Source organism: Mycteria americana, chromosome 1, assembly GCF_035582795.1.
Source record: "Mycteria americana isolate JAX WOST 10 ecotype Jacksonville Zoo and Gardens chromosome 1, USCA_MyAme_1.0, whole genome shotgun sequence".
In the NCBI taxonomy this organism is placed as follows: Eukaryota; Metazoa; Chordata; class Aves; order Ciconiiformes; family Ciconiidae; genus Mycteria; species Mycteria americana.
The window spans coordinates 85,252,169-85,264,563 of NC_134365.1; the positions used below are offsets into that span (position 1 = coordinate 85,252,169).

General features: G+C 42.9%; 1 protein-coding gene across 1 annotated transcript; it reads right to left on the minus strand.

Moving 5' to 3' along the window:
• Nucleotides 1-4,596: 4,596 nt before the first annotated feature.
• On the minus strand, nt 4,597-12,098 carry LOC142405014 (C->U-editing enzyme APOBEC-1-like). Its single transcript, XM_075492040.1, is given in 7 exon segments — nt 4,597-4,843; nt 6,432-6,547; nt 7,102-7,529; nt 11,103-11,193; nt 11,196-11,256; nt 11,700-11,724; nt 12,073-12,098. Coding segments are annotated over 7 exon segments (771 nt in total). The 3' UTR covers nt 4,597-4,819.
• Nucleotides 12,099-12,395: the final 297 nt, after the last annotated feature.

Sequence of the window (12,395 nt, forward strand, 5' to 3'; positions counted from 1 at the left end):
GTAGCCAGAATGGGGTGCTGTATGAGGCCTTACTCTACATATCATCCCTAACCTCTAAATAACTGAGTTTAAGCACAAATTTCAGTCCGGAGGAGACTAAAATGTCACATGCCTCAAGCAGGGAACCACTGTGCATAAGGGACTGGCAGTGACCATAGCAGTGCCACTTGGGACTGGATTCAGGCCCTTCTGTTTCTCTGTACATGAGAATTATAAGGCATTCAAGTACAGAACATCACCCCTCAGTGCCCAGATCTTTTTCCCAGCCTCATATGCATGTGCCACGTGGTTAAATGGCAGTGCTCCAGCCAGCTATGGCAGCAACAAGAGTATTCTCCTGTTTCATGACTTGGCTTTTGTCTCTGCCAGTTCAAGAGAGACGGCTTCTGATTTCTAAGTTACTATTGAGAAATATTGCTCAGCTGCATCATTGATATTTGGCATATCAAGTCTCATTTGATATGTTTGTTTTTACTATTACATTAGATACAGCATTCTGTATTTCATTTCCTTGTTCTCCTACACACGCACCCTGGGGAGAACCAAGATGAATGTGAGGTCTCTTCGTGCTTACTGTTTGACCACAGACTGAATTGCTAGGCAAATGTGATTCAAAAAGAATGGCTTGAAATAAAAATTTCATCATAGTATTATAGATAAGCAGAATCTAGACAACTGACCAGGTGTCCAGAGCCACTGTTTTCTGTGACCAAGTCACAGCAGCTCTTGCCAGACACTGGCAGGGCGCAGCAAGGGACAGCTACTCCCTGAGGGATGAGGAGTCGAGTCAAGCAAGATAAAGCAGACAGCAAGGAAGGACCCTTGCTAGCCAGGGGCCGTCCCTGTGTACCCAGAAGAGGAGAGCATGGCAGGCCCAGGGCTAGCAGCCAGGATCAACCAAGAGTCCAGATTTTTAGGCAGGTTCATGCTGACAAGGCAGGTCTTAGGGCATAGGTCAAGCTGGGAAGTCAATTCTCTGGTCAGGAGCAGGTCCTGTGATGGCAACTAAGGTCACATACAGATATAGTGATCACCAGGCTGGTCCATAGAGATGAGACAGGTCTGAGGTCAACCCAGAAAATCAGTTCACAAGTCAGGAAACAGATCAACAGGATCTGTGGCTGGCCACAGGCATGGACATAGGCATGGGTGTGAGAGATGGAGATAAGCACACCTACGCCATAGCTCAGGCAGGGACTAATAGCACAAAACTGAGCTTAAATGGAGCTCCTGGGCCATCTATGGGCAGTGTGTCAGTGGAAGCCCCAAGTGAGCGTGGTCAAGGCAACTAAGGTTTTTTTAATGCCCTCAGGGCCCTGAGACACACAGACCATAATAATTGCCTTCAATTTTTATTGTGAAAATAATTTGGGGTTCTTGCTTGCTTGTGACATAGGAATGTCACAGCCTTGCTTTGGCCAAGAGCTGGTTACAATGCAAACAGGGGCTGAGTGTGGTAAGCCAAGGCCAACAGAACAATGTAAAAAAGAACTAAGCATAATTAGCCTTGGCATGGATGGTGGATCAACAAGTGACAGAACCATCCCCAAAGCTGCTGGGAAGGTATACTGTAATATCATTTGATTGGCAGCCTGTGCCAACAACTAGCTACAAGACCTTCGGCAGTAGAGACTGAGGAGGAACACTTGGTCCACTTCATAAACTGAGCTCAGCGGTTTCACATTGTCTGTGTTTCTCTTCCCCCCATAACAACTTGTGTGATCAATTTTCTCTGCCTCTTTAAGACCAGCTTGAAAGCATCAGCTCCTGAACTTGTAAGATGTAAAGACCCATATCTAAACAAGAGGACACATCTACCAAAGTGGACATTACTTAATTGAGGAGTGCTGCCATTTTGTGATTTACAGGTTGTCATCTCTTAGTTTCCATAAGCCAGATTCTCTTTAGACTAGACTGGTCCAAAACTCTGAGTAATTCTATTGACTATGCTAAAAGATTAGCAATACAAATGAGAGAAGAATTAGGCCCAATCATAGCTTTAGAGTTTAATGACTAAAATGGGTATAAGTCCATGAGTATTTATCCTGGTCTTGCAAAAATAACCTAGCATCAGGAACAGGGGATGGAGAGAAGTTCTATTCCCAAGCACTCAGTACTGACAGCAGGGCTTGCACATCTGCACAGTACAGAGGAGCAAACAACCGGACAGAGGAGTAAATAACCCAGCTTGACTACTGCAAGGGATACAGCTGCATTCCTACAGTTCTTTGTGCAGCCTAATGTGCCTTGCTTTTCAAGGAGTTTCCAGTGGATACGTCTAGTGGTCCAGTTCCAGGACGGGCTTGCGGATAAAAATACTTTCTTACTTCTTTTAGCCAGTTGAGTGGAGCTGCTGAAATGCAATGATCATGGATACTGTAATTATCATTCCACAGTAACAACACTTGGTGGATGGAGGATTTGCTTCTGTTGAATGGAGCATCTGTGGATTTTTTAAGTTGCTCTTTTAAGATCAAGTGCTGCTGTCAGTTACATGTTGTAGCTCCCACTGGAAAATTCCCACTGGAAAACCAGTGAAAAATTCTCTAAGCTAGCACAGTCTTTCAAATGCAGACAAGTGTTTCAGTGATTAATGATAAGACATTAGTATAGTAAGAACTGGCACTTATTGTGATTAGTTGATCAGTTTAAAACAGAGACAAGTACTTATTTACATGGCAAGCTGTGAAATTCTGGAATCTGCTGTCCCAGTAAACTGTGGATGCAGATGGCAGGACAGGGTCAAAATAGATCTGAGAAATTCATATAACAAGTCTATAAACAGACACTAAAGGGAAGATGCAGGATTCCCAGCCACAGTCATTGTGGGTGTTGAGGTAGTGTGACTGGATCATAATGAACGACAGATAGTGGCCAGGCTTGTCTGCTCTCCCTAAAAAGCGTCTCCTCCTGCCACTACTAGATACAGTGTCTGGACTATGCTCTCTGCCCCAGTGAGGCATTTTCTGTGGTTTTAGGTTCACTTTTGTTCCTCTTGGAGCATGAGGTAGGAGACAAGGCTAGCCGAGAGGACAGCAAGTCTCCAGAGATGTTCCTTTTGGCACCCTGACCTTCTCTTGCCAGAGACTCATTTTTCAAGAGTCAAGGAAATAGCCTGTTTTCATCAAAATGCCTCAGCTGAAGTAAGATACAGTGAATTAATCAACTGTTCAGGTGCTAATTTAGCAATCCTCTTTAAGTACCCTTTTCCCATCAACCTGTGCACCACTGGGCCACCTCAGAGGAAGAACAATGTTAGCAGAGTATTGGGCCTGGGACACTGTTCCCTGTTCTGGCTGCTACCTGCCTCCATTTCCACATCCAGAAGTTTCTCATCAGGGATATTTAGCACTGTCCAGTATACTCAAGACTCCCAGTGACAAGCTGTCTGTCCAGGATATTGGTGGCTTTTAGAAACTGGGGAATGTTAGCAACGTTTTATGATAGTTATCTTCTACATACAAGCAGTAAGGCAGCTGGCCATCTTCTGTGGGTGAAATCTCTTAGTAGAGGATCAGAGATAACATCGGTCCGTCACTTGATGAGGGCGGTCACCTCACAAATAGGGATGTAGACAAAGCAGAGACATTTAATATTTTCATCGCCTCTGTCTTTAACACCGATGATGGGCCCTGGGACCCCTGGGACCCTGTGTTGGAAGACCATGACTGGGGGATGATAAACTCCCACCTGACCCTGAACTTGTTCAAGACTTGCTGCTGCAGCTGGATGCATATAAATCTATGGAGCCTGATGGGATTCATCCCAGGGTACTGAAAGAGCTGGCCGATGTCATCACGGGACCTCTCTCCATTATTTTTCAATGGTCTGGGGAGTCTGGAGAGGTCCCAGTCGACTGGAAGCTGGAAAATGTTGCTCCAATTTTCAAGAAGGGTAAGAAGGAAGACCCTGGTAATTACAGGCCTGTCAGTCTCAATTCAGTGCCTGGTAAAATTATGGAGAAGGTTATTCTGTGAGTTATTGAAAAACACTTGAGAGACAAAGCAGTCATTGGTCATAGCCCGCACAGGTTCATGAGGGGAAAGTCCTCCTCAACCAACTTAATTTCTTTTTATGACAAGGTCACCCATCTAGCTGACCAAGGGAAGCCAGTAGATGTGGTGGTTTTGGATTTTAGCAAAGCTTTTGATACTGTCTCTCACAGTATCTTTCTGGATAAGATGTCCAGCACACAGCTAGGCAAGTCCATAATACATTGAGTGAGCAATTGGCTGACAGGTCGGGCTCAAAGAGTTATGGTAAATGGGGTTACATCAGGCTGGCGGCCAGTCACCAGTGGGGTTCCCCAGGGCTCAATTTTAGGGTCAGTGCTCTAATGTTTTTATAAATTATCTGGACACAGGAATCGAATGTACATGAAGTAAGTTTGCCAACAATAATGAACTAGGAGGAGCTGCGGACTCCCTCGAGGGCAGAGAGGCCTTACAGAGAGATCTGGATAGACTTGAGAGCTGGGCAATCACCAACCCTATGAAATTTAACAACAGCAAGTTCCAGATCCTCCACCTGGGACAGGGTAATCCTGGTGCTGATCTCCTCTCTCTGGCGACCAGGGGAAGTTCAGCATCAGGGGAAGTTCAGCTTGGACATTAGGAAAAGGTTCTTTACTGAGAGGGTGGTCGGTCACTGGAACAGCCTCCCCAGGGAAGTGGTCACAGCACCAAGCCTGTCAGAGTTCAAGGAGCGTCTGGATGACGGTCTTAGTCACATGGTTTAGTTTTAGGTAGTCTTGCGAGGAGCAGGGAGTTGGACTCGATGATCCTTATGGGTCCCTTCCAACTTGAGATATTTGATAATTCTATGATTCTATTAATGGAAGATCCTGAAATGAAAATTAAAATATGACATTTAGATCCTTTAACAATTGCACTTTGGACTTGCTGTGATTTCAAATGGACGTAGCAGAAGTCTATTACTTGTAATAGCCCAGAATATTTCTTTTCCCACAGATGCCATATAAAATGGATTTCCCAGATGTTCAATGATGTGCTGGTTTTGGCTGGGAGAGAGTTAATTTTCTTCATAGCAGCTAGTATGGGGCTATGCTTTGGATTTGTGCTGGAAACAGTGTTGATGATAACACAGGGATGTTTTAGCTATTGCTGAGCAGTGCTTACACAGAGCCAAGGCCTTTTCTGCTTCTCACACCACCCCACCAGCGAGTAGGCTGGGGGTGCACAAGAAGTTGGGAGAGGACACAGCCGGGACAGCTGACCCCAACTGACCAAAGGGATATTCCATACCATATGACGTCATGCTCAGCATATAAAGCTGGGGGAAGAAGAAGGAAGAGGGGATGTTCAGAGTGATGGCGTTTGTCTTCCCAAGTAACCATTACGCGTGATGGAGCCCTGCTTCCCTGGAGATGGCTGAACACCTGCCTGCCCATGGGAAGTAGTGACTGAGTTCCTTGTTCTGCTTTGCTTGTGCGTGCAGCTTTTGCTTTACCTATTAAACTGTCTTTATCTCAACCCATGATTTTTCTCACTTTTACTCTTCTGATTCTCTCCCCCATCCTACTGTGGGGAGTGAGCAAGTGGCTGTGTGGTGCTTAGCTGCCAGCTGGGGTTAAACCACAACACCTACTTAGCCATAGATTTCTTTCACTCTGTTTCACTGAAAATAGCATTTGTCAGAAAACTTTAATACATTGAAATCAAAATGCTGCAGAACTTATATTAGTTTTGCTAGATTTTTTTTGTACACAGTTCTTCCAGGCCAAAGATGTGGACCTATTCATTCAAGCAGGGTGTCTTGTCTCCAGGAGCACAAACTTTCAGCACTGTTGGTGAATACACCCTCTCTTCTCTCTCCTGCCTTTCAGGAGGTCTGGCACAAAACAAAAACAAAGGTTGGATTTTCCCAGGGGACAGACATTCTCTTTTGAACAGCTTTTCTCATCTCGCAGAAACTGTACCCTTCGGACCAGTCAGGAAAGTTGCTGAAACAAATCTGGAAGGGACTTTGAAGAAGTATGTAGGGGCTCAGTGACTGGGAGAGGGTGTCAGACCACTGCAGATGTTGACAGAGAGTGGCTGAGTAGCATCATTTGGTGAACAGAAACCCACACTCAGATCCAGATTAAAAAGGAATCTGGTGGAGTGTTTCTGGGATGAGACTGGAGTTTCAGCTCATAATCAAGGGATTTCCCACTCTGGAGCCTGAAGGAGAAAAACTGCACTCTTAGCCTCTGCTTTGTAATATGATGGAAGAAAATCCACAGTGCTACTCTCCCAATGGGATGGGATAGTTCCTATGATTTTACTCTCTTACTTTTTCCAAAAGCATGCTGCAGCACTCTTTGAACTCCAACTAGATATGAACAGCTTCTTTCCTGCTCTTTACAGCTTAGTGACCCCAGACTGCAAATAATTTCATGGGGTTCCCCCTATCCCTCGGAGTCTACTAACCTCAAGGATGTCCTTGAGAATTGAATGATTCTTAGCTATCTCTGATGGAAAGTCCACAGTCCAGGAATCATCATCAGCATCTCCTTGGATAAAGGTTTTCCAGCAGCGAGTATAGTCTGGAGAAATGGAAGCAAGATAACTAACCTGAGTTTATTCAGATACCAGACAAGCTCAGGGAACAAGACTTTTTAACCTCTTTCTTGTGCCCATGACATAGAGACAGCTTGGCCGTGGACAGGCCAGCTGATGGATGCTGTCCACTCCGTATTTGGAACCAATGCCATACTCTCAGGGAATTTTTTTTTTCCCTCTCTTTTTCCCTCCCTTTTTCCTCCCCCTTCAGCCAGCCTTATCCCAGCAGCTGCATTTAGTCTCCTAGGACAAGGGAGAAGTACCCTATCTCCCATTCCCTCAGGAGTGACAGAAAGATGGTGTCTCTAAACAAGGGAGAATTTTCATACAGGTCTGGTTGCTAAGAGTCCTGTCCCCCTTCTCCTGCAATATTTGAACATGGTTTTTTGGATGTGACAGTCACTGAAGAGTTATGGATGTGCCCCCAAAGAAGCTGGGCAGGACACTGGGCACAGAAGCAAGCCCATACCAGATTCATCCATGCACAAATTTCACCAGTTCACTCCTTCCCAGTCCCACAAAGCACGGGAAACCTTGCCTTCGATTTCCATGACAGCAATGGTTACTTTCTTCAAGCTCGCGAGGTTCCTCAGACCTTGGCGGTTTTTTTCATTTTCTATGTAATAAAGCCGTGCTACATGTATGTCTATGTTCACATTTGAGTGCTTCCTTAAGAAATTCAGTATTTTACAGCAGCATTCCTCACAGGGGCTCCAGGACAAGTACCAGGTGATGGAACAGTTGACATAATTATTGGATCTTCTCATCTTAAAGATCTTCTCCAGGAAGTAGGCTTCAGCATGGTAATTGTAATTTTTTACTGCAGCATGGTAACGGTAATTTTTGACCCAGTGTATCCAAGGGATGCCGGTCTCACCCCACTGCAGTTTGCATAGTAGATATGTGTCCCGTGGAGCCTCATGGGGGTCAAAATGATACTTTAACACCTTCTTAGATATATACATACTGAAAAAGAAGAGAAACTTCAAGGAATCACTGGTTACAACTTTGTTTTCAGTAGTTCTCCAGTACACAAAAAAGGGGGAGGGTGGAGGAAACGAGAGGAGAACTGAGAAGGACAAAACGTGAGAGAGTAATACAAGGAAAATGGAGAGGCAGGCACCATGGCAGGGTAAAGGAACTAAACCCTGAACCACCTAATCCTCCCTTTGTCTGCAACTGCATGTAGAACTTCCACATCCTCACCCCTCCCTATGGCTGTCCTCTTCCTCATCAGCATGAGTATTTCTAAAAGCTTCCTATATCTTTTTATGTCAGACATTTTTCCAGGGCTCCTATGTAGCCCTTTTTGATGTAGGGAGCCATTGTGAATTTTTCAAAATCTAAAAAAATAAAAGAAAGAAAATAAAACCCCTGATAAATGATGAAGCTGAGTATTTCTCCTTATTGGATTCTCTTGCTGTTTGTATTTTCATAAGGATTAGCACAGTCAGCACAATCCTACATGAGAGAAGGAAAAAGAAGTGCTCTGTACAAAAAGATGCAGCTCCCAAGAATGACATTTTCTGACAGATAGCCCATCTCTTAGATCCAGATCTATTCAGTTCAGAATAGACCTCTAAATATTGTCAATTAAGTATAATTAACTATACAAAGACTGCCAGTGTTGGTCGTGAATGTCTCCTTTATATCAGTAATTATCCATGATACGTAAATAATATATGAAGTCACCATTAGCACTTTGTAGCCTTTGTACAATTGCTTTATATAGAGATTTATATGAGAGTGCACTTCAGATATATATTTTTCCACATTAGAGTAATTCAGAGTAAATCTAGTAGACAACTGGACAGACTCTTAACAGAGCAGCAATAAGCCTGTAGATTGTTTTATAGATTAGCACCCACCAATAACAAAAAAAACCACTATCTGAAATAAGAACAAATGAAATCTTGCAGATCAAGCAGCTGTCACATATTCTCTAGCTGCAGGGCTCATCACCTATGTAAAAAAGCATCTCATTTATCTGAGTCAGTCAGAAGGCTTTGCCTTCTTACCCTGTCTCCTTCCTCATCCCAGCCTCCTACACATTAAAATACATATGTACATAAACCAGTTTATAAACCATAGAGTGTATCTCTGTTTAATTTCTCCATGTAAACTCTGTGTATATAAACCCCAGAAAGTATGCATGCAGATTTCTTTATCAGAATTCGTATTGAATTTATGTAAATGTATCAAATGTAAATGTCACTAAATGTTTAATTCTGGTACAGGAATGACTTTTTAAAATTATATTTAATTCTTTTAGTATGTCATTAAAAAACCAACAGAGAGAGACAAAAGTGAAGCACAGGCTTAATTTTTCTTTTTTCTCATTTGAGGTGCTAAAAGAGATGTATTTTTTCTATTTCTATTATGTTATTTGGAAGTTAGTGCCTCTTAGCTTAAATGTCTTTAAAACTTGATGATTAGGGAACATATATGTAAAAAATAAGTATATAATATGTACATAATATATATTTTGTGTGCGTGTGTGTGTGTGTGTGTGTATACAGGGAATATAGTGACAGTGGTTGAAGTTCACCAAAGAAAATACACTGAACTCCCAATACTCAAGCCAAATCAGTTCATCTAATTCTTACAGAAGGTACCTTTAAGGTTTTGGAAAGCAGTGTTACAATAGATTAGAGAGATGTGATTTGTTCAAAGGTATCTGTAGTTGTTGCCATCTGATTATAACGCACAGACAAGTTAAAATTTCCACGTCTTACTTAAACTGGTCTTAAGCACCCTCTTGCCTGTATCTTGACCATAAAATATTGCACTTTGGATAAGCTATTGCAGTGGGTGTCCTGTGTGTATTTTCAGGGACGTAACGCCATTTCTTTAGAACAATCTTGCAACACACTAATCTTCAAGATATAGCCACCTTAAAGATGTGTTAAGCCAAGTTAAATTTATTGTGTAATCAATGCAATATAAACAAAAGTCTGCATTCTTATAAATATCTGCTACATATATAACTTGCTATTTTTTAAATAATGGATTAATGTAAATTTAAACAGCTCTAACAGAAGGACAGAAAAGAAATTTTAAAAACATCATAAAACATTCCCATGCTATAGAATATATACAGAATCCCAGCACCTATTCCCTTTTCTCCCCAAAACAGATAAGAAAATACTTAAAACAAGTTGTGAGTTTACAGATAAATTGCCCAAAGCCATGCAATCACTTTAGGTTTTTTTTATTTTTATAGCTATCTCAAACAGTCCTTGCTGTTCAGCATTGTGATGTATGGTACATACATACACATGGAGTCTAACTCAAAAAAATCAAGCACTTAATAGCTGGTTCCTTGCTACAAATATGAGACAAAATTAAGAGTTAGCAAATAAAAAAAAAAAAGTCCTAAAACTTTTTTAGTTTTCTTTCTAAATTTGGTTCATCAATCTCATGAAGGTGAACTTGTAACCCTTTCAGAATTTAAGAGCTGGAGAGAAATACACCAGCTGTAAAGACTGACTGAGTATTTGAAAGGTGAATTGCACCCAAAAATGTTTAGAGGAGTTAGGGGAGAAAACGGCACAGGGATGACAGCCAACATAACTGTCTGCTAGGCTTTATTTTCTTTTCCATTAATATGCAGCTGCTATGTAAATGTGCATTAAACCTTGAAAACGTATTGACTGATTACAAATATCTTTTAAAATGTGTTATTTATACCTTTTCTATTGTCCCATTATCCGTAACTTGAACAGGAATGCAATGAGTTTATTTTAAAATGTACTAATTTTATGAAAACAGCTCCTAAAACTAGTATCTCTCTTATTAAAACTTTGTGTAATGAACTGCACCATTATAGATATTTAATAATTTTCCTTCCTTCCTCTAACACTTTTTTATTAGAAACTATTTAAAATTCTGCTCATTGCAAGATAATAATAGTAATAATGATAAAATCTAAAAATGTATGAGCATAGATGTGTCAAAACTTCTTTAATCAGTGTTTTTCCTCCATTGCTAATGCTTTGCAGAGCCGATGCACTTCTTTACTAAACTTTGTATTAAAACTTTTTTTTTCTCTATGGGACAGAAAATGTCTGGTCTGACACTTCCTGTTTATTTTGTGGCACAACAGCCGTTTCAAGAACTCGAAACAGTCTAGCAGGGAAGAGGCACTTCTGATTCTCTTGCTGCTCAGCGTTGGGGTGAGCCAGCTGCTGCCTTAGCCCTTCCCCAGCCCACTCCCATCTTTCACTCATTTTTATCGGCGCCTTTTGTTCCCCGCCGTTTTATGGCTCCCACGAAAGTTTTATGCTGGCAGGAACTTGCCCAACAGACTCAGGCTTCAGTGCAGCCCCTTGCCCGCTGCAGTTACACCGGGGACCAGGGCTCCCGCTCGGGTACGCTGGCACCAGTATTGCCCTCGCCCTTCCCCAAGCAAGGCAGAGACTTTGCACAGACAGAAAGCACACCCCTGGGGCGACAAAGCGAGGGGTCCCCTTGGGTTGGAGCGACGACAACACAGAGCTGAAGCTGGGGTGGTTTTTTTGGTCAGCAATTTTTTTTTACCCTCTCAGCTTTTTCTTGTACATGGCTTCCTCTCTCCCCGTGAACGCTCCGGTACCGCTCTTTTCCTTTGGTGCTGTCCTCCTTTCTGTTCTGCAGATGGGAGCTCTGTGCGCAGCCAGTGAAGGAGCACACCCCCAGGTTCCGCTGGCTCCGGCTGATGTAAGAGGAAAGGGAAAAAAATGGTTTGGCTGCGGTTCCTACCACATAATGACACGTCTTTACAAGCCTGCCCTTAGCAGCACTCTTTCCTCACCCCTTAGCTGGGTGCTGGTACATGTTTCCGGTTAAAAACGTAATAATTGGACAACCTCTTTGAAGCCTGCTTGTAAGTTTGAAAGGGGTGATAATACTTCGTTGGCAGAAAAATGAGATTTATTCTTCTGTGCAGGAAACTCCTCCCAGTGGTGCAGCTGTTCTGTGTGGCACGCAGGCCTTTCCCCCGAAGCACCCGAAGCTCGGCTCTGTGGAAAGCATGGTGGTTTGGCCTCACATGTCGTGAGGTCTTTCCATGCTGTCAGAGCTTTGTCGAGGATAAAGTGCTCACAAATACCTCTGATGAGGGACTTCACTCACAAGGTATCAGCAAAGCTTACTCACCTTCCCTGCCAAACCCAGATTCCTCCTATGGAGGAAGAGAGGGTCCGTGTATTGGGAGCCTTGCAGAAGACATTGCATTCAAGGAGCTGGTGATCTCAAATAGACCATGTCTGCTCTCTTTCCTAAACTGCAGCAGCTCTGTTCACCAGAAGGTGCCTGTCAACAACTTCCTCCAAAGATGTAAGCAGTATATGACAGGCTGACACTAAGCAATGCCTATATCTCTTCTCCAGAAGCCATTTCCCATTCTACGTATTACTTCACCTCTAGCTCCACAAACCATATCACTTGTATCTGTGACCACTGAAAGCCCATAGTGGACAGACACACACTCACGGCAACAGCTATAATTTCTCAGGATTAGTAAATTTACCTGTAATTCTCACTCACGTACTCCATCATGCAACCACCATTAGTGAATGACACAGGTAAAAAACTAACACAGCTTGAGATACAAGAACATAGCATTTCCTAGGTCAGGTTCTCTTTCAGTCTTCCAGAGATTGCTTTTCCAGCTCCAGGCTTCATCATCTCCTATGTACCGCAACTGCAACATGGCATGCTGATCTGGATTTCCCACAGCTGAGGGAAAGAGATGCTTTTGCTGTGCTGTGACGGCTTCACATCATGTTGTCAAGCCACAGGTTAACCTTCTCTGAGTGAACCGGCTTCCAGTTTCCAAACACCCAGGACTTA